Source organism: Myotis yumanensis, unplaced genomic scaffold (genome assembly GCF_028538775.1).
Source record: "Myotis yumanensis isolate MYYU_CA2020_CCGP unplaced genomic scaffold, mMyoYum1.0.hap1 SCAF_6, whole genome shotgun sequence".
Lineage (NCBI taxonomy): Eukaryota > Metazoa > Chordata > Mammalia > Chiroptera > Vespertilionidae > Myotis > Myotis yumanensis.
This window is the reverse complement of record NW_027223757.1, coordinates 7,101,259-7,121,246: the sequence shown is the minus strand read 5'-3', so window position 1 is coordinate 7,121,246 and position 19,988 is coordinate 7,101,259. Positions and strand designations below refer to the sequence as shown.

The 19,988-nt window shown below is 45.1% G+C and overlaps 1 protein-coding gene across 4 annotated transcripts in view; it reads right to left on the bottom strand.

Annotated features, from left to right (window-relative positions):
- Positions 1 to 14,643: 14,643 nt before the first annotated feature.
- Positions 14,644 to 19,988, bottom strand: part of IPCEF1 (interaction protein for cytohesin exchange factors 1) — a 139,242-nt gene continuing 133,897 nt past the window's right edge. For all 4 annotated transcript variants that reach the window (XM_070417437.1, XM_070417435.1, XM_070417434.1 and 1 more), the window contains exon 12: positions 14,644 to 19,184. In XM_070417437.1, coding sequence (XP_070273538.1) covers positions 19,020 to 19,184 — 165 coding nt within the window. In that variant the 3' untranslated portion in view covers positions 14,644 to 19,019. The remainder of the gene's footprint in view (positions 19,185 to 19,988) is intronic.

Here is a 19,988-nt window from a genome sequence, read left to right as displayed (position 1 = left end):
TCTTTGTAAATTATTTCCAATTTTGTCCCTAAAACTTGAAAACCATGACTCCTTCAGCTAGAACTGCTGAACAAACTGAAAAATCAATCCTCTGCTGTAACATCTGTAGTTGCAAATATATGTAGCTACATTCATTTTATTTTTTTAATATATTTTTACTAGTGGCCCAGTATACGAAATTCATGCAAGGGGGTGAGGTGTCCCTCAGCCTGGCCTGCACCCTCACCAATCTGGGACCCCTCAGGGGATGTCTAACTGCCATTTAGTCAGACATCCCTCTCGCAATCCAGGACCACTGGCTCCTAATCACCTACCTGCCTGCCTGATTGCCCCTAACCACTCTGCCTGATGGCCTGCTCACCCCAAACTGTCCCCCCAGCCCCCTGCCAGCCTTCTCACCCCCAACTGCATTCCCCTGCCGGCCTGATCGCCCCCAACTGCCCTTCCCCCTCCAGCCTGCTCACCCCCAACTGCCCTCCCCTCCTGGACTGATCGCCCTTAACTGCCTCTGCCTCAGCCCCACCACCGTGGCTTTGTCAGAAAGGACGTCCGAAAGGTTTTCCAGTCTAATTAGCATATTACCCTTTTATTAGTATAGACTAGAGGCCCAGTGCACAAAAATTTGTGTACTCGGGGTGGGGGGGGGGGGCCCTCAGCCCAGCCTGTGCCCTCTCGCAGTCTGGGACCCCTCGGGAGATAATGACCTGCTGGCTTAGGCCTGCTCCTGTGTGGCAGAGGGCAGGCCCAATCCCTAGGTGCAGCCCCTGGTCGGGCTCAGAGCAGGGCTGATTGGGGAGTTGGGGCACCGCCTCCTGTCATGCACAGAGCAGGGCGGATTGGGAGGTTGCGATGCCACCCTCAGTCACGCTCAGGGTAGGGCTGATTCGTGGGTTGGGGCACCACCCCCTATCACACTCAAGGCAGGGTCAATGGGGAGGTTGCGGCGCCACCCCCTGTGATGCACAGAGCAGGGCCAATCAGGGGGTTGGGGTGCTGCCCCCTGTCACGCACAGAGCAGGGCCCATCAGGGGGTTGAGGAGCTCCCCCCTGTCACGCACAGAGCAGGGCCCATCAGGGGGTTGGGGAGCTCCCCCCGTCATGCACAGAGCAGGGCTGATCAGGGGGTTGAGGAGCTCCCCCCTGTCACTCACAGAGTGGGGCCGATAGGGGAGTTAGGGCACCGCCCCCTGTCACACACACAACAGGGCGGATCAGGGGGTTGGGGCGCCGCCACTGTCACACTCAGGGCAGGGCCGATGGGGAGGTTATGGCTCTACCCTGTCACACACAGAGCAGGGCCTGTGGGCGGGGGGTTGGGGCGCCGCACCCTGTCACACACAGAGCCACAGGGCAATCAGGGGGTTTGGGCGCTGCCCCCTGTCACGCTGATCTGGTGCCAGGAGGCCTCGCGGCTCCGCTGATCCTGGTGCTGGGAGGCATATTACCCTTTTACTATATAGGATAGAGGCCTGGTGCATGGGTAGGGGCTGGCTGGTTTGCCCTGAAGGGTGTCCTGGATCAGGGTGGGGGTCCCCACTGGGGTGCCTGGCCAGCCTGGATGAGGTGATGATCGCTGTTTGCAGCTGGTCACACACCCTTCAGGGTGGGGGTCCCCACTGGGGTGCCTGGCCAGTCCGGGTGAGGAGCTGAGTGCTGCTTTCAGGCTGGCAGTTGACTGAAGCTCCCAACTGCTCCTTTTTTTTTTTTTTTTTTTATTCTGGGCCAGCTTTAGCTCTGGCTCTAGCTCTGAGGCTTCCGCTGCTGAAAGCAGGTATCTGGTTTGTTTGTGTTCTATAATCGAAACAATGTATAACTCCAGCTCTGAGATCCCGGCCGGCTGAAAGCTGGTTTCTGGGGTTTTGTTTAGCTTCTATATTTGTTACAATGTTTCTTAGAGTTGCAGCTCAGAGGCCGGCAAGTCAGGCGGGGAACATTGGAGTCTGCAGTCACTGGAGCAAGCAAGCCTCATGTTCACTTCCAGCTGCCTGGCTGCCGGCCGCCATCTTGGCTGACAGTTAATTTGCATAAGGATATGCTGATTAGCCAATGGGAAGGGTAGCAGTCGTACGCTAATTACCATGTTTCTCTTTTATTAGTGTAGATTCCCTTCAGAGAGGAAAGGAGAGGGAGAGAAAGATAGAAACATCAATGATGAGAGAGAATCATTGATTGGCTGCTTTCTGCACACCCCATACTGGGGGTCAAGTCCACAACCCGGGCATATGTCCTGACCAGGAATGAAACCATGACCTCCTGGTTCATAGGTTGAGGCTCAACCACTGAGCAACACTGCCAGGTAACTACATTCACTTCTAATCTACTCTTAAAAAATAAATTTGATATCTGATGAAGTTACATTCTTTTCAAACAAACAAAAAGAACAGGAAGTTCACTAGGGCGACATTTAGAGCATAGTATAAATTGTTAGGAAAGATTTTTTTGAATGTGGAAGTAGTCTCGACATAAAAGCACTTTATTTTGAGAAAACAGCTATTTCAAAATAACATTGATAGCACCAGTTACATATTGAAAATAGTTATAGACATGAACCCTCTGAAAAGAAAAACCTACATCCAAATCCCAATACATGAAAACATCTTCTCTGCCTACCCACATGCAACTTCCTGCCTTATAGCTCTGTTCTGCTCAAAACCTCTGAAAGGGGTTCCATTAGCTAAGAATTAAAGTCCAGTCACTTTGCACAGCATATAAGGGCCTTCATACATTGTGTGAATATGTCACAATTTATTTATTCTGCTGTTCATGGACGGTTGGGTTGTTTCCTGTCTCAGGCTATCGTAAACCATGTTAGTATGTGCATATCTTCTGGTGCACACACATATGCACTTATCTTGGGTACATGCCTGGGGGTGGGATTATCTGATAATTAATACTGAATGGTCTTCTAAGGTTTACCCTCCCTCTAGCATGTGTGTGAACAATTTCCAGTGTTATGCATCCTTGCTAACTTTTAATATTTTCCATTTTTAACAATTTTAGCCATCTTACTGGTATACAGTGATCTCTTATTATGAGTTAATTTGCATTTATCTGATATAATTATGCTGAGTATTTCATAACCTTATTGGCATTTGGGAATTCTCTATTGTAAAATGACTAGATAAGCTTTTTCCTATTTTTTATTGGGTTATATGTCACATTCTATTGACTTGTAGCTCTTTGTGTTCTATGGATATATGTATGGAAAGTCATTCCCACTGTATGTCTTAATTTTTTACTATTTTTCTGGCATATTAGTTGAATGAAAGTTCTAGATTTTAATATAGTCAAATTTATCAATAACAGTGGCTTGTATGTCCTATTTAAGACATCCTTTTCCACTACAAATTAAATATTCTATATTTGCTTCAAGGTTTTATCATTCAGAACCTATAATCCACCTGAAAACTATTTATATGTACGATATGAAGTAGGTATAATGTTCATTGCTTCCATATGAACATTCAATTGACCCAGTACCATTTATTGAAAAGATTCTTTCTCCTCTGCATTACATTATACCTATGCAACAATTCAGGCAACCTTGTACGCATGGTTCAAACTATTCCATTGGTCTATTGAGACAGTTTTATATACCGTAACTTTACAATGAGTCATGATCACCTCATAGTGTAACGTTTCCAACGTTGTTCTTTGTCCTCAGGATTGACTTTGTTGTTCTTGGTCCTTTACATCTTCATATAAATTTTATTTTATTTTTTTAAATATATTTGATTGATTTTTTATTTTTACAGAGAGGAAGGGAGAGGGATAGAGAGTTAGAAACATCGATGAGAGAGAAACATTGATCAGCTGCCTCCTGCACACTCCCTACTGGGTATGTGCCCGCAACCAAGGTACATGCCCTTGGCCGGAATCGAACCAGGGACCCTTGAGTCCACAGGCCAATGCTCCATCTACTGAGCCAAACCAGCTAGGGCTTCATATAAATTTTAGAATCAACTTATTTCTATAGAAAAGGCCAAATGGATGTTAATATAAAGTGTTGCCTGCTGGAAATGGCCTATGACAGCAGTATAGGGTTTGAGGGCTAAACAATGGGGGAAGCTTCAAGTTTGGCTGAAGCCAAATTTTAAAGGACTTTGAATGTTATTTAGGAATGTATGCTTTATTTAGAGGAGAGTAGGGAGCCACCAGAGATTTTCAAGCAGGGAAGTCAGATGATTGGATCTGTGTTTTTGAAAGATCAGCAGGAAGCAGCATCCATGCCCAACTCTATCCACCTAAATCCCCAGATGCCCACTTTAGAAGTAGGGTTGTATTGATAGCCAGGTGTGGGGAAATGAGTTATTCTTTCTGGAACCCCCAAACAGAGATGCGTCTGTTTTATGCCAGGGACTGCTGGGGGGTAGGACTCCTCATGTGACAGAGTAAACACAGGAGTCCTGCATATTATTGTGGATATTAACTTCTTTCTGATGCACCAACATTCAGTCCAAGACTTGGTTTGGGCAGAAAAGTGCTCTATCGCTCCGAACCAGTTTTTGGCTGCCTGGAAGACAGAGTTCTCTGGGATGTCGAGATGATGGGAGCAGATACAATGACTCTGGCACTGGAGTTGTGCCCAAAGTACCCACCCAATACCCCAGATCATCCCTCCCCCTTCTCCCAACCCCTGAGTCAGGGGACATGCTCCGCACGGAAAGTGCTGAAAGTGCTGGAGGCATCAGACTTCAGAAGCCACACTACGTACACTAAGCTGCACACCAAACAGCAACTTGTTAAAAGCTATTCAACCATGACTCAGGCGCCTTCCCCTCCAACTTCTGACCCAGATAGCAGGGCAATCCGGCACAGACAGTTCCCTCCCAGAGCCCAGCTGGCTGAGCAGCTTAGTTAAAAATTCATAAGCATTTTTAGGACAAGAGTCAAAGAAGAAACGCTCTTTGAAAGAAGAAATGTGAACAGCAGTTAACCCACTTATCAAAAGTAAGTGACGGGAACTGCTGTTTAAGTTAGATTTCATATTGAGATGTTATCTCAGAGCCCTGTTTTATTTCCCTCCCATCTCCTATGGGGTCTTGGGGCTTCCAGGGGCACTCTGATGGCCAACTGAGCCTTTGACCTTTCCTGTCGGTCAAATCTACCCTCCACATCCCGAGGAAGCGTTGTTTGCTGTATGTATCATGGAATTAATTAGAGGGGTCTTGTGAAAAAGCAAAAAAGACCAGAATAACTAGAAGTCTATGAGAAGAGACATCATCGTTCCTTATTACGTTTGTGTACGCTTCGTCGGGGAGACTGATGGACTTAGTCTCTGCCCAGACCAGGGGGAACTTTAGTTCTATCCTTTCCCTGGTGAGGGGCTCCATGGACAGCATATGAAAGGCTTGGGCCAGCCATGGAGCCCAACCTCTCTGAGCTACCCGGGCCTCATGTCCAAGCCTCATCCTCTCAGCCTTGGCAGGGACAGTTGGAGGCTCAGGGAGATGAAGGAAGTCGTGTGGGCTTCATTCCAAATTTCCCTGGCTCAGCCCGATGCTGGCAGAGAGCTCAAGCTTTCCCATCAAAACCGGGCATGCACTTTCTTAGAGGACAATCAAAGCAGGCACACTGAAAGCACCAAGATAGAGAGAGAAAATGGAAAGGATTTTGATATTAATATTCCCTAAAGAGCACCATGTAATCATAATAGAAAAACTCAAATGCTCACTGGAATTTTTTAGCGTTGACTATTTTCACTATTTTGATTTTCTATGCAGAGTAGGCGAACCATTATCTTTCGAGTGGTGAGGACTATAAACACATAAGTCAGCTCTGCCCATTGAGAAAGCCTGAGACATCAGACCCCAGAGAGTCCTGGTGGGTCATATGGAAATGGCTGTGTGAATCTGTGGGTCCTGGATATCATAAAAGAGCAGAAAGCCATATCAAAGGGATACATGCACAGTCCTACCTGTGTTCAACCTGCCGCTAGTGCTGTCTTCCTGGCCTGTTGTCAGTACCCTCTCACCCCTCCCATTCCTGGCTGCACCAGAGCTCCATTCTGAGGCTAATGTTTAATATGAAGATTACTCTGCCTAAGGTAGAAGGAGAAAAGTAGAAATTAGAGAAAACCCAATGGAAATTTCTGATATTCAGCTATCCTTGACTCGCACAGTAAAACAATGATACCAAGTCTCAGCTAAATCATGTGGAAACTGATGTTAGATAGAGCCAAGTGGTTCTGCAGGCTGAGCTCATCTAACTCTCTCAGGCCTACCTTATACTCCCTCTCTCGAACGGCTAAGGGACCTCCTGTCGCACCAAAACGTTCAGCCCCTCAGCCTCCTTCCTGAGCCCTCTTTTCCTGCTGGCCCAACATCCCCACAGACAGTGGCCAAGCCACATTCTGAAGACGTGCAGGTGCAACGAAAATGCACAGCCCTTTAAATTCAAATACATGAAAGTGCAGTGAAAACCGGTAGCTGCTTTCCATGACCCATCTGTCATGTGGATGGAGCTGGTCTGTGAAGGGATTCCCACCTGTTCTCTTGCAATGAAAAGGCTTAGAATGAGGCAAAGCAGAATAGCAGGTAGACCCCACACCTACCTGCCCAAAAGGTCCCCACTGCTAGGTGGGAATATAAAATGCCTTGGAAGCACAGTCACTTTGTACCCTTTTAATGATAATTAAGATGTTAATAAGGATATTATGTATACTCATCAAGTGCAAACTATTTACACTTGTTAAGGGCTTGACAATGATTACCTCACTTAGTCTTCACAACACCTTATCAGGAAATACTATGAGGATCCTGTTTGCAGATGAGGAAATCAAAACTGAGAGACTACAGTCTCCAAAGTAACCCAGATATTAAGTGTTGGGCCTCATTTCCCCTGCCAGGAGCTAGACTTCCGTGGGTGCCTGGTATTGGAAGAAGATATGAGTAGTCATCGGCTCATCGACTTTATTGCAGACCAAGTAGCCATTGCTAGCAAGGAGCCATCAGACAAAACAGTTCTTCAAAGTAGCCGTGCACCGGCTGGTCAGTAACACATCTTCACGCCAGTTCACACAAAAGAGGCTTCTTGCCAGATAGTGGCATCAATATTTGGGTTATAGAAAGGTACGCCTGTGCAGTGCGTACAGTGAAACTGCTGTGTCATTGCCTTTGCACATGGGAATGGCAAACTGGCTTGAATATCTGGCGTACTCTGATCAGGGTTCTCACAGTAAGTTATTTCAAAACTATGCTTTAACTTCTACGTTACACTTTCTTTCAAAAACTACTCCAAAAGCGTTAGATGGCATGCAAGGAAATATAAATAAAAGCCCATAATTAGAAAAATAAAGCTAGAGTTGAATTTATGGTTAAAAAACAAATTACAGCTACATATACTAGTAAAAAGAAAGAACAAGATAGTAGTATATTTACTCTTAAAAGCCTACCTACTATCTCTAAATATGCTTATTTTCTGTAGCATGCCTTATGCAAGACTTTCTATTTATTTTTATGGTTAAGAGATTAACTTCTCTGAGACTGTTTCTGCCTCAGAAAAATCACTAATAACTGTCATGAATACTACATTAGGCAAATTACACAAAGCTTTCAATAATAAAAAATGACAGTTATGTGGTTTTCCATAATGTTAATATTTTAGAATCCCTTTATCTAGAAGTGATTCTTACCCCATTGATTCATTTAAATCATCTGATTGTTTTAAAATTTTAAATGTCTGAGTCCTGCTTTCAATGAATTTTATAAGTTCAGTGTCTGGAGGTGGGGCCTGGTCACTGGAACTTTTGAACAATGCCCAGGTAATCCTCACATGTGTGCCTTCTCGGTTGAACACAAGAAGGGATCAGGAGCTCTTTCCTATGTGTTTTCGGGGAGGGGTCAGTGTCCTGGAATGGATGGTTTCTGACTCATGCAGCAGATGTCAGAATCCAACAAATAAAACATGGGAAGAGGATCAGCTGTGTACCTTGAAGGACATTGGAGAGGTCGGGAGCAGGGTTCTATTTCTCCCTTTGGGGACTTACAAAGGTCCCCCTTTATGGTTGCATCTCAAACTCCTTGAGTTCTCCCCTTACAATTTCTTGCCTTTAAAGTTTCTTTGCACCTGGAGCAAACTACAAACCAGAAACTACACCGAGCTGAATGACTACAATAGAAAAGGGCAGCGATTGATAGCAGTGACCCTGTTAGTGGTCCCATGCCCACATTCACTCTGATCATCTTGACTTACTCTGACCTGAAAGAGCGTTTAATGAGGCTCTGGAGATACCCAGATGTCCTGATAAGAAGGAAGGTGGCACAGTGGCTGCATCTGGGTCCAACATAGTCATAACCATGTGGTAGGCGAATATATTTTCAAAGAAGCAATCAGAGTATGACAGGCGTGCTGGGGCTATGGTCTCTTCTCCATGTCCCCCACAGAGGGGGAGACTTGAACCGGTTCGAGCAAGTTAGGAGGCGCTTTCGGGATTAAAGAATAATGAAAGCCAGACATAAAATTAGATTAAAAGCTTGGGCTGGGTGTGGTGTCTGCCCTCTGACCCGAGGGACAGACAGAGAGAGCCTGCCCTCTGGAGGGACAGGCACAGAGAGAGCGCCAGCTCAGAAAGCTGTTTGTTATATACTTGAATTATAGGAAGTTACGTCACATCTGGGTGGGCCTTCGACATCATGAGATCCATCCCCTTAACACTGGGCGGGAGAGTCAGACTGAGTGACATCCAGTCTTTTGACTGGTCCCGCCCTCAGGGCCTGGCTCTGCCCTCGCCCAGAGTCCCAGCTGATGTAAATTAAGTCAAGTGTATTCTAATGGCCCTTAACATCAGAGTGAAAGACACTTGTTAGTGTCAGAAGCATTCAAACCTGTAAAGAATTTTTGTAACTTTGAGGCAAACTGTCAACCATTGCCTGGAAGCAGAATTTCAATGTATTGAGATAATGCTCTGCAGAATGGAAGTTTTTTACCTATTTTTATAAATTACCATCAAAGGAGGAGATATAAGTGGGTTACATGAAATCCATTGGTGATAGATGAGGGAGGGAGGAGAACGCAAAGGGGCGGGGGGACCTCTGGGATTGGATAATAAGTGAAATGATAGACACATGCTTCTTTTCCACGGGTGGGTACAGTTAACAGTCATCAATTAACAAGATCACAACAACGAGGTAATCTGTGGTCTCAGCCCTGGCTGTCCTGGTGCAACGGTTGTGCCCTGAAGGTTTCAGAAAAAGGGAAGTTACAAGTTACCCTGACATTCAAAGGTATGTTATGGTAGATGCAACAAGACAATAGAATCAGTTAAGATCAAAGTTGATTTTTGTCAGGGAATATCCCGGCCTAAGACAAGACTACCCACCACAGACTGCTTTTGAATTTAAAAAGTTTTAATTCCAGACCATCCTCTGTGGTGACTTTATGTCTCTGAGTTTGCAAGGCCACCCTGCAGGCTTTGCCTGAGCTAGTCAGGTTAGCATGTGGCCCCTTTTTGTCCACACACTTAAGGATCCTCACAAGTGTGGGTAACCATTTACTAGTACACCAACCCCTAACTAACACCCAGCTTGTAGGAAGGTAATCAAATACTTTTCATCTTCTCCACTGTATAAGAAACAAAAGACAAGATCTGCAGACCAAAACGGCCGGGAACAAAGAGTATGATCCCACTGCCCACATTTTAAGCGTCCGGAGGATGATACCTCTTGGCAAAAGTTGCACTTGAACTGACCTGCCCCACAGAAAGATGAAAAAGCAAGAGTGCAGACCCCAGCTACACCTTCAGGCTCTCAGCAGAAAGCACAGAGGTTTCTGGCACATTGATATGCAAGTCGCTGTGAGGCTATGAGTCAGTATTCTTCTCAAAACAATTAGCAATTACCAGCATTTATTCAGGGAGCAGAACGCAGGCTGACAGTCCATCATTATCACAACAAAAGAACCACAGCTTTTATCCTCCCCAGAGGAAGTGACATTTTAAGATCTCCAACTTTCAGGCTCACACTATTCCCAGACCTATTATTTATTTCATCATCAACCTTAAAAATAATATAAAGTTCAACCATTTATTTTTAAGAAGCACCGTCCTCCCCAGGGTCAGGTGCAGCCCCAGAAAGCTCTGAAACTACGGAACTTAGATTTAATAGCTCAACCTACAGGGTGCGCCACCTCTACACTCACCACCCTATGGACTGCCTTCTGGGAGAGGGCACCCTTTCTGCAAACTCTCTGCAGAGGGCTGCCCTTTTGCCACACCCTAACCCAGCGGTTCTCAACCTGTGGGTCGCGACCCCTTTCACAGGGGTCGCCTAAGACCATCGGAAAACACATATATAATTACATATTGTTTTTGTGATTAATCACTATGCTTTAATTATGTTCAATTTGTAACAATGAAATTGGGGGTCACCACAACACAAAGAACTGTATTAAAGGGTCGCGGCATTAGGAAGGTTAAGAACCACTGCCCTAATCATTCTGCTCCTGTTTTGATGTGGTCAAATCAATCATTATTTGCCACATTCCAATTATAGGCCAATACTAGACACTGTAGAAGCAAGAATGAACCAAGGACCCTTGTATGGTCCCAGCTCTTGAGTACCAGCCCTACAGTTCGGTCAGAGTTTCAGTAATGGAGTCAAAACCAAACTGGAATCAAATCTTTTCCACCTCCAGCCCTCACTGGTTGCACAATTTGGGGCACAGCATCTACCACACAGAACTTTAGTTTAGTTCCTCATTTACCAAAAGGATAGAACCTACCTCACATAAAATTTTTTAAAAAAATACAATATACAAAGTGGGACAAAAGTAGGTTTACAGTTCATCTGGAATTAACACAATAACTAATAAATAATGTTATGCCCAGATTTCAAGATTCCCAAGAAGCCACCAGGGAGCCAGCCAGTCCGATGCAAAAGCAAAGAGTCTTTTATTTTAAGCCCGGGCTTAGCTCCTCTACCTTCCTTACTGACGCAGCAGCAGGTGGCAAAGAGAAAGCAGTCTGCTCGAACCAGGGGTTTTATAGAGGGTTGGAGTAGGGGTGGGAGAGGGGGCTGTGCCCCCCGCCGATTGGCCAGGTGCGAGCTGGTGACCCATTACACAGGATGTGGTCATAGCGATGGCGTGCACTTCCCTTGATTACCATTGGTTAGTCCAGAGAAATGGTGGGTGTGGCTAGCAGAGGCTCCTTCCGAGGGGGAAGGAGCCTTCGCTGAGCACATGGTTCCATACAAAATGGAGGTCCCTTAATGGATGGGAAGCCGGCCACTCGGCTCCCATGCAAGGCCTGCCGCCGTGGGCGTCACCGAGAAGCGGTCCGCCCACCACCCCGCCTGGCCCTTGGGTCGCCCGCTGCTCGCCCGAAAGTGACTCGGAGGCCGAGGAGGGCGGCCCAGGTCCGTCTGGGCGTCCGCGGGCCTGCGCCTATCTGGTCAGGCGCTGCCTCGGCCATGGCTGCCCGTCCCTCCCTCGCAGCTCCTCTCAGCGGCCAGTCGGCCGGCGCGGCGCGCTGGAGGCGGTGGAGGCGGAGTGGAGCCGCCCAGCCTCGGAGCCCCAGTCCGGTGGCCGCGAGCTGCATCCGAGCCATGCGCCCCGCCGGTGGGCGTCCTCGCCGGCCTCCATGCCGCTCCAGGAGGCCGCGCCTAGCCCGAAGCAGCCTGTCCAGAGCCGCCTTCCGCCCGTGCTCCTGCTCTGCCCGGCACCATGGGGCGGGAAGACACGCGCCTGACCCTGAGGCATCGGCGGTCAGCGCGCGGTCTCCGCGGTAACCCGCGGCTCCGGGGCGCCCTTCGCGCCAGGAGGCGCCACGATGCGGCCCCCCCAGCGCCAGGGCATCTCACGGGCCTGAGAGGGGCCCTTGGCCAGTCATCCTCCCTGCCGGATGCCTGTGGGGCCACGTGCCCCGCCGGCCCTTTCAAATAACAATACAAGAATAAACTGTTTCACAGACTCACAACTGTAAACCTCCTTTGCCGCACCCTGCCTTACACACAATACCTGGTCAACCGCCTGGCCAGCCTGCCCCTGCGGGCCACCCACACCCACCTCTCTCTGGGCTTCTATTTCCACTGGAAGATGTGGCTCTCCAGGGCTGGGCCACTTCTAGCACAAGGTGCCCAGCGTCTGTTAAAGATGCAAAACCAGCGAGGTGGCCCAGTTCTCTTCCAGGACATGCTGACACCTCCCCGAGAAGAGTGGGCAAAACTCAGGGCACCATGGAAGCCGAGGCGGTGAAACTCATCAAGGAGATGGGCGACACCTGACTCACCTCCGCAGGCTGTGGCCCCCAGGCTGGGCTGGGAGAGTATCTCTTCCACAGGCTCCTCCTCAAGCACGGCCAGGAGCCTGTGGAGCCCAGAGGCCGTTGAGGGGCCCCTCTGCCTTCCCCTTGGGTCTGGCTTTTGCCTGAGCCTCTTCCCAAAACCACTGGCCATTCTTTTAACCACCCTGGAGCCCTCTCCCATGCATTGGACCAAGTGAAACAATAAAGCTTTTTGCAGCAAAAAAAAAAAAAAATAATAATAATAATAATAAATAAAAGCTAGAAATATTTTGCTTTTCTACTCATAGAGATAGAATTATCTCTTCTATGCTGATCCACATTTTAATAAAATCCAATTCAAATCACATGGTATGACAAAAAGGACTTTCATGCTTGTAGTTAAACCTTGGCAATCTTGGAATTTCGGGGGGGAGGGGGCGTGCTGATGATTCAGGGGGATGAAGCAGAATATTTGAAGTAGAAATGTATGGTGGGCAAAATCATTGACATGCGCCCCCCCCCCCTCCCCCCCTCGGGCCTGTGTATGTTACAAAGGGAATTAAGGGCAAGAGGGAATGAAAAGGATGGACATTGAATCCAGGTACTAGTCAGCTAACCTTAAAATAGAGGCATTTTTCTGGATTTTCCAGGTGGGCCCAATGTAACCACAAGGGTCTCTAAGAGGCTGAGGAGGGCATGACTAAGAAGAAAGATGCAGAGACACAACATTGCTGACTTTGAAGATGAAGCAAAGAATGGGGGTGAGCTGGAGAACGCAAGGAAATGCATTCTCCCTGGCGCCTCCTGGAGGAACGCCATCCTGGGACCGAAACCGCATCAGACTTCTGGCCTCCAGAACGATAAGAAAACACATTTTAAGCTACTGAATTTGTGGTAATTTGGTACAGCAGCAATAGGAAACTGGTGCAGGATTGCTATAGAAATCAGGAACACACTATAGTATAGTGACTATATTCTTGCCTTTGGTCTAGAACAGTGGTCGGCAAACCGAGGCTCACAAGCCACATGCGGCTCTTTGGCCCCTTGAGTGTGGCTCTTCCACAAAATACCACGTGCGGGTGCGCACGTACAGTGTGAAGTTGACTTAAAACTTTAAGTAAAGTTTATTAAGTTAATTTTAGGGAACGTTGTGGAGTGAAAGAAGATGTAGTGTCGAGGATTGAGAAAGGTATGTTGAGATGGTTTGGACATATAGAGAGGATGAACGAAAGGAGATAGATGAAACAAGTATACAAGATGAGTGTGGATGGGAGAGTTGGAAGGGGTCGACCTCAGCGAACGTACCTCAATCAGATTGAGGACGTTTTTAGCAAAGGCCAGCTTAGGAGTACCCTAATTAAGTTAATAACAATGTACCTACCTATATAGTTTAAGTTTAAAAAATTTGGCTCTCAAAAGAAATTTCAATCGTTGTACTGTTGATATTTGGCTCTGTTGACTAATGAGTTTGCTGACCACTGGTCTAGAATAATTTTTACTGCTTCCATATGGCACCTAAACATTGTACTTGGTGGTTGTGAGTTGGAAAAAAGCGAGGCTAGAGCTCAACAAGTAAAGTGAGAATTGGGAGAGAGAGAGATAAAACAATGCGTTGTATAGACAGCAATCAAGGAATTGTGAATCAAGTTCAAATGCAGGCTGACTTCCTCTCTGATTTATTATGCTATTTCAGTATTAGTTTTGTTTATTTTTCATGGAAATAGCTTATGTATTTTAAGTAACTGATGTGCCACAAGTAGTAACTTTTTTATAATCTGAATAAATGTTTAAATCTCTAAGGAAGAGGTGGGTGCTGAGTATGATAAGGGATATATAATATGCAAGTCTAAGTTTGTACACCAATAATTTTGAAAAATATAAATATCTCTGTGGTAACCAACCTGTAAGCTGAGGCCCATTGGAGGAGACCACATCAGTTATTGTTGAAAAAGAATTCCCAACAGAATTAGATCTTTTCTTTAAAAATAAAAAATATCACTCATCTATTTTAGTGGCTGGCACAAGAGGGCGCTGTAACCTTTACAGAAGATAAACACCCAGCCCTCAAACAGTTCCTGGAGAATTTTTTTGTTTTTTTTTTGTTTTTTTTTTTTTTGAGAATACAACACTGTCAGGCAGAAAATGAACACCAGTAGTATATTTAATTTTTTTTCATATAATTTTACTATGTATATATATTTCACCTTGTTTTATTTTTATCTTACAAGTCAACCTCAAAAAAATAAAGCAGGAGAAATGAGAAATGAGCCGTGACACTTTTCAGAATAATCCAAGAGGGTAGGTGACAGAGAATGAAAGCACAGTGAAATTGAAGGTGTCATTTCCACATTAACATCTTGCCCCCAAAGGCCATGCAGTGCTACAAGTCACATCCCCCTCATGCAAGGACATTAGCATACACGGTGACTTAAAATCTTGGTTTTATTATGGGGTGCTGTGTTTCCATGGGGCATGCTTCCCCTTTGGACTTGAAGAAATACCAATACAGAGCAGTTAAGTCTCCTCACAGCAAGAGAAATGCAAGAACTATTTTTTTAAACAAAAATCCTTTTTTTAAAAAAAATGTTTTCTCTGTGGCCTGTGGTAACATGGGGAAGAGTAAAGAAAGATATGCAGAGGATGCAAGAAAATAGCTTCCTGTCTCAGCATGTAGAGAAACGTGTAGCCACTCAATATCCTGTTCCCTGAGATTGGTGTCATAGTGTGAACCCAGAACTGTCCCCTCCCCAGTCCATTTCACGTGGGTTGTTACAGTCCAGTTTCAGGGTTTTCCTTTTCAACTCCATATTCCACAAGCCCGGGCGGGGCAGTCAGCTCACATTTCTAGGACTTGGTTTCTCTTGTGAGATAAGTGTACAAACATTGGGAGGGAAATACATGGGAACACCCCAATCAAATACCGTTTTCTACTAGACTGAAGAAGAAACACGTCCTACCACTTCGTTTGGACATGGCAGCTCTTCAATAAATAGGAACTTTCAGATAGGCACCCCATCTACTTAAATTGCTCACTAAATCTTCAGTGTGGCTGTATAAAAATATTACCTTTCAATGTCATCTCTCTTTAATAGTGTTTTTTTTTATGTTTTATCGCTGATTTTGTTTGTGATTTAAAGGCTTTCTGGGGAAACTATCCTCACAATTACGTGACTAGTGGCCCCAAGCCACTAAGCTCTGTCTCTGATATCGACTGACACTCTTTGAAAGGAAAACAAAAAAATGCACTCCATTTCTTGAAGTGTGTCTCTTTCACCCAAGGGTCTCACAGCACCTCACAAGCAGTAGGCTTCTCAGAAGGAAGGCAAAGAAGCCCAGAGTTCTTAGGTTAAACCCCAATTCACAGTCAGCAGGTCACTGCAGGAGGGACAGTAACCTGTGGGAAGAGACTGTGTTCAAGGAAAAGAAGGCTCCCTCCCCCCTTCCCCGGGGGGTTCAAATGGATGACTTTGCAAAAGCCACCACAGCAGGTGCCCGTTTCAGCACAAAGGCATGGGCACTCCAAGCCCAACTACTTGGACGCAACAGCAACTGAGCAAAGTAAGGGGAGGGGGAGGAACAAGTGCAAGTCCTGGCTATACCACCTGGGGCTCTCCCCAGCACCTCACCTTTCAGAGTGTGTTTCCTTGCTCCATCAGACTGAGTAGTAATAAACCGCAATCATCCCATGAAGACCACTGGGGAGGTGGAGGGGGAGCCTGAAACACTGTTTGCAAACTATAAAGTGCTGCATACATATAAGGCATTGGTTCACATTGAAATCTCACTTCAAACATAAGTTCTTTCTTAGGCTTCCTGGAGTCTTTGCAAAAATGTGCTTTATGATTCTTCCCAGGCCTTTGATGCTATGCTGGGATTGTAGCAGAACCAAGAATTATTAAAAACAAAAGACATGGAACCCACATACGGGGCCATCTGATTTAGCATGTGCTGCAATAGAGCAGGTGAGGGTATCATAGCAGGCACCAGTTTGGGTCTACAGACTAACAATGGTGAGAAGTGGTCCTCCCGGCAACCCCAAGGAGGAGTCTGATCCAGATCCTAATCAATAGAAGGTGCCCACAGATTTTGGACCTGGTTACGCTTAGAGATTCTCTACCTCCTTACTGAAGAGCCATGGTTCTGCGTCAATCCACAGCCCTCAGACCCTATGTCGACAGGTGTGGGTAGAGCAGTCTCCCCTTGGTCTAGGCGAGCAGGATGCAAAATGGTACAGTTCAGTTTAACTCCCATTTGGGGAGATTCTGCAAAGTGGCTGCTTTAACTAACAAAGCAAACATGTCTAAGCTAACTTGACTTTGAAAAATAACTGAACGGCTTGACTAAGTAATCTCATGAACCTACTTTGCTTCTGGATGGTTCTAAGGGAAAGTCTACTAAAAGGTCAGTTAAATGTGTATTCATGAAAAGCCAAAGTAGAACACTGAAATACATCCCAAGGCCTAGTCAAAAGCTTTTGGAAGAATACAATTTAGCAGGGAGGGGGCGGGGCAGGGGGAGAACAAACAAAAAAACAACTCTTGAAATGTATAGGTTGGTGCTGGGAACCAGAGAACAAAGGTGGGAAAACAGTATGTCACAGTCCATTATTATTTCCTCCATTATGTCTCCTTCCCTCAACACGTGGCTGACATTGTGAGTCCTACACAATCAATGTTCTAATAACTGCTAAATGATCATTTCCAGAGGAGAGATGAAAGCATCGGCCTCTCCTACCAGAAGCTTCAGATCCCAATCTGAGGACATGAATGGTTACTTCTCTCCGGTGCCAACAGTAACTCATCACAGGCCAGCATGTTCCACTTGGTGTAGGAGCTTTGAAGAGTTTACTGCCCTGGTCTCTTATCTCACACAAGCTTCTAACACTACAGGTTGCTTCCTCGTGTGTGTGTGTGTGTGTGTGTGTGTGTGTGTTTTCTCTAGTTTGATATTTTTTCTTTCCTAATGCTTAGGTTGGCGGCTTTTTGTTTTGTTTTGTTTTCCTTTTATTTCTTTTCTCTTTTTTTTTGCAAAGTATTAAGACTTCTTAGTAAAGCTTGGGAAAATATTCAGCAACTATTTCCATTTAGTTTGCAGATAAAATTCAGGGGTTATTTCCATTTGAATGTCAAGCCATGGTTAAATGCTATACAGAAAACTGTGGTATGATGACCATTTGCTAGGGGTAGGGCCAATGTGGGGTTTTGGTGGTTTGTGGTTACTTTTATGGTGAAAAATATTCATGATGATTAGTAAGGGAAGACTTTCATATTGCTTCTCTAATGAAATTAGTTCTCTTTGACAGACCCCTAAATTTCTACAGGTCTTTAGGCAAAATACTACATTAGTTGTATTTCATTTGGTTTAGGGCATAAATGGCATAAGATTTAAAGTTTATTTATCCAAAGGGATAATGTAAGATGAAAGTCCATTTCCAGTTAAGGGGGTGACTTAAAACAGAGAAATTTAAGCCCTTTGCAGGGAGAAAGGAAGGCTAGGAGGGAGAGAGGGAGGGAGAGAGAAAGAGATAAATCAGAAAATGAAAGATAATTATTGCATGCCCCCTCATTGATCCCACAAGATTTCCTGAGCATTCCTCATACATTATATATGTAATAACTCCAATGAATCAATCATCAATAGTATTTCTATTTTTCTCAAGCAAAAATGTATATCCTTTGAGAATATATACTGAGCAAAACATAGAATAGTATATCATCTTTTAAAACACTAGTAATTTGAACTTCTATAAATATACTTAAATAACAAACATTATAGATGGCTATTCACATAGGACACAATGTGACATCAACATACAAAAATAAAACAATCATGTTTTAACTCTCTTGTCGTTTTTGTTGGCTGGTTGTTGTTTTTTGGAGTAAAGGTATTTAAACAATTCAGATAACAGAATGATCTCAGCAATATTTATCCTGGGGAACCTAGACATAAAGTTATACTGTGCACAGGCACACACCCAAGGACAACTGCAGCAAACATTCCTTGCGGGACCTGTTACTGTCTCTTACAGTGGTTCAGAAACGCTGGGAAGGAGTAGAGGCCTCCAAGTATAAGGAGACATTTTTGTTAGCTGTTCTGTGGAAAGGAAAGATAATGAGATCTCACTTCACCCCCAGCTGGGGAAGTATGAAGCCATCAAGCTGTCCTTTGAGTGAGGGGAATACAGAACACGCCTCCTTCTTGGGTTCTCCCACACCCCACTTGCTATGAAGTGTTTCTCCACTTGTGGAAAAGGTACCACCTTTCTGGACCAGGGGCAGGGGATTTCAGTTCCACAAAAACATTTGTCCTGTTCCAGTTGCTGCCATAGAAAACATTCCTTCATCCAACAAAATGATTTGGAGAACTCAGCTGCCCAACTCAGTAGAATTGGAGAACTGGATATTTCTATGGTAAAAAGGTGATCCTTCGTCCACAGACTGTTGTAATTCTCTTGAGAGCAGGGAACAGAAGCTAGAATTTTCACATTCCACCTAGAGTCTGGCATAACTGAGCTCCCAGCGGGAACACAAAGACTGTTCAACTTGACTCCATCCCTCCAGTCTCCATGGGAACGCCACACCTGGAAGGAGTTCTGCTGCTCCTGGTGCTGGTCCTCATCAAGACTGCATCTCTACAGGAAGCTGATACTTGAGGAACTGGTCTCAGTTTTCCTTTTAAGGAAAAATGTAAGCTCTTGCAACATCTTGAAGAGTTGCTTGGGGGGAGAAGGGCAGAGAATGCTGGCTTGCTGTCAAACAGAACTTTCAACAGAGGCAGAGGAAGATGGTTTCTGGAGTCCCTAGGGGGAGCCTGCAGGGGCTGATGCAGACGCAGGGTCCTGCTGCTGTTGATAGATGTCCTGAATCAGCATGGTGTTCATGACCTTCCACTCCCTGTATTTTCTGGCTGTCAGCTTCGGATCATCCAGCAACTGGTTAATCATGGCCAGGTCATGTTCTTTACACTGTCCAAGTAGAAAAAAAGGGGGGGGGGATGCGAATTGTAGTGAGTATCTCAATTTCAATAAGCCACCTTCATCCCTTTTACAAATAATTGCACATACATTTTCATAAAAATTATCAAAGTGTGTTTACCCATTAATATTCAAATCCCTACAACAATCCTAAGATATATGGCAGGACATCTGTTAGGTATCCTACCCAGTGGAAGAACTAGACATACAGCCAAGGTCTCCTATGTGATGCTTCTCTGATTAACCCATTTTTGCACACCACAGTGATAGTTCTGTCTTAGTGTGACCATTATTCCTCCTGAAATTCATAACTGTATCATTATTTCAGTGGCCAGCCAAACTTCACCAAGTAAAATGGGAAACAGTGCTTTCCCTAAGATATAAGACAACAAAAATATATATTTTTGTATTTTATCTTAATTTTTAATAAATCAGACACATTTATTTAATTAATATATGCACAATAACTATACAGGCCATTTTTTTATCCAAAGACTACTAACCTTCCTTGAAAACTGTATATACTGCACTGGTGCTAATAGAGTATAGAATCTACTCATATTATTTCACCTCACCCTGCCTCCTCTGTAATCAATGACACACATTTCTGAAATGTCGGACCCAGGTTAGGGAAGTTTTCTGTAGTCAAGAAATGAGGTCAAAATAAGATGCAACAGCTTCCACATTCAAAAAAAGATCATTCAGTCCTAACAATTTTATCTCAAATCTATTCTTGCTTCCTCCATCCCTATGACTATCACCCTAATTTCAGATACTAAGTCCAATAGACCACAC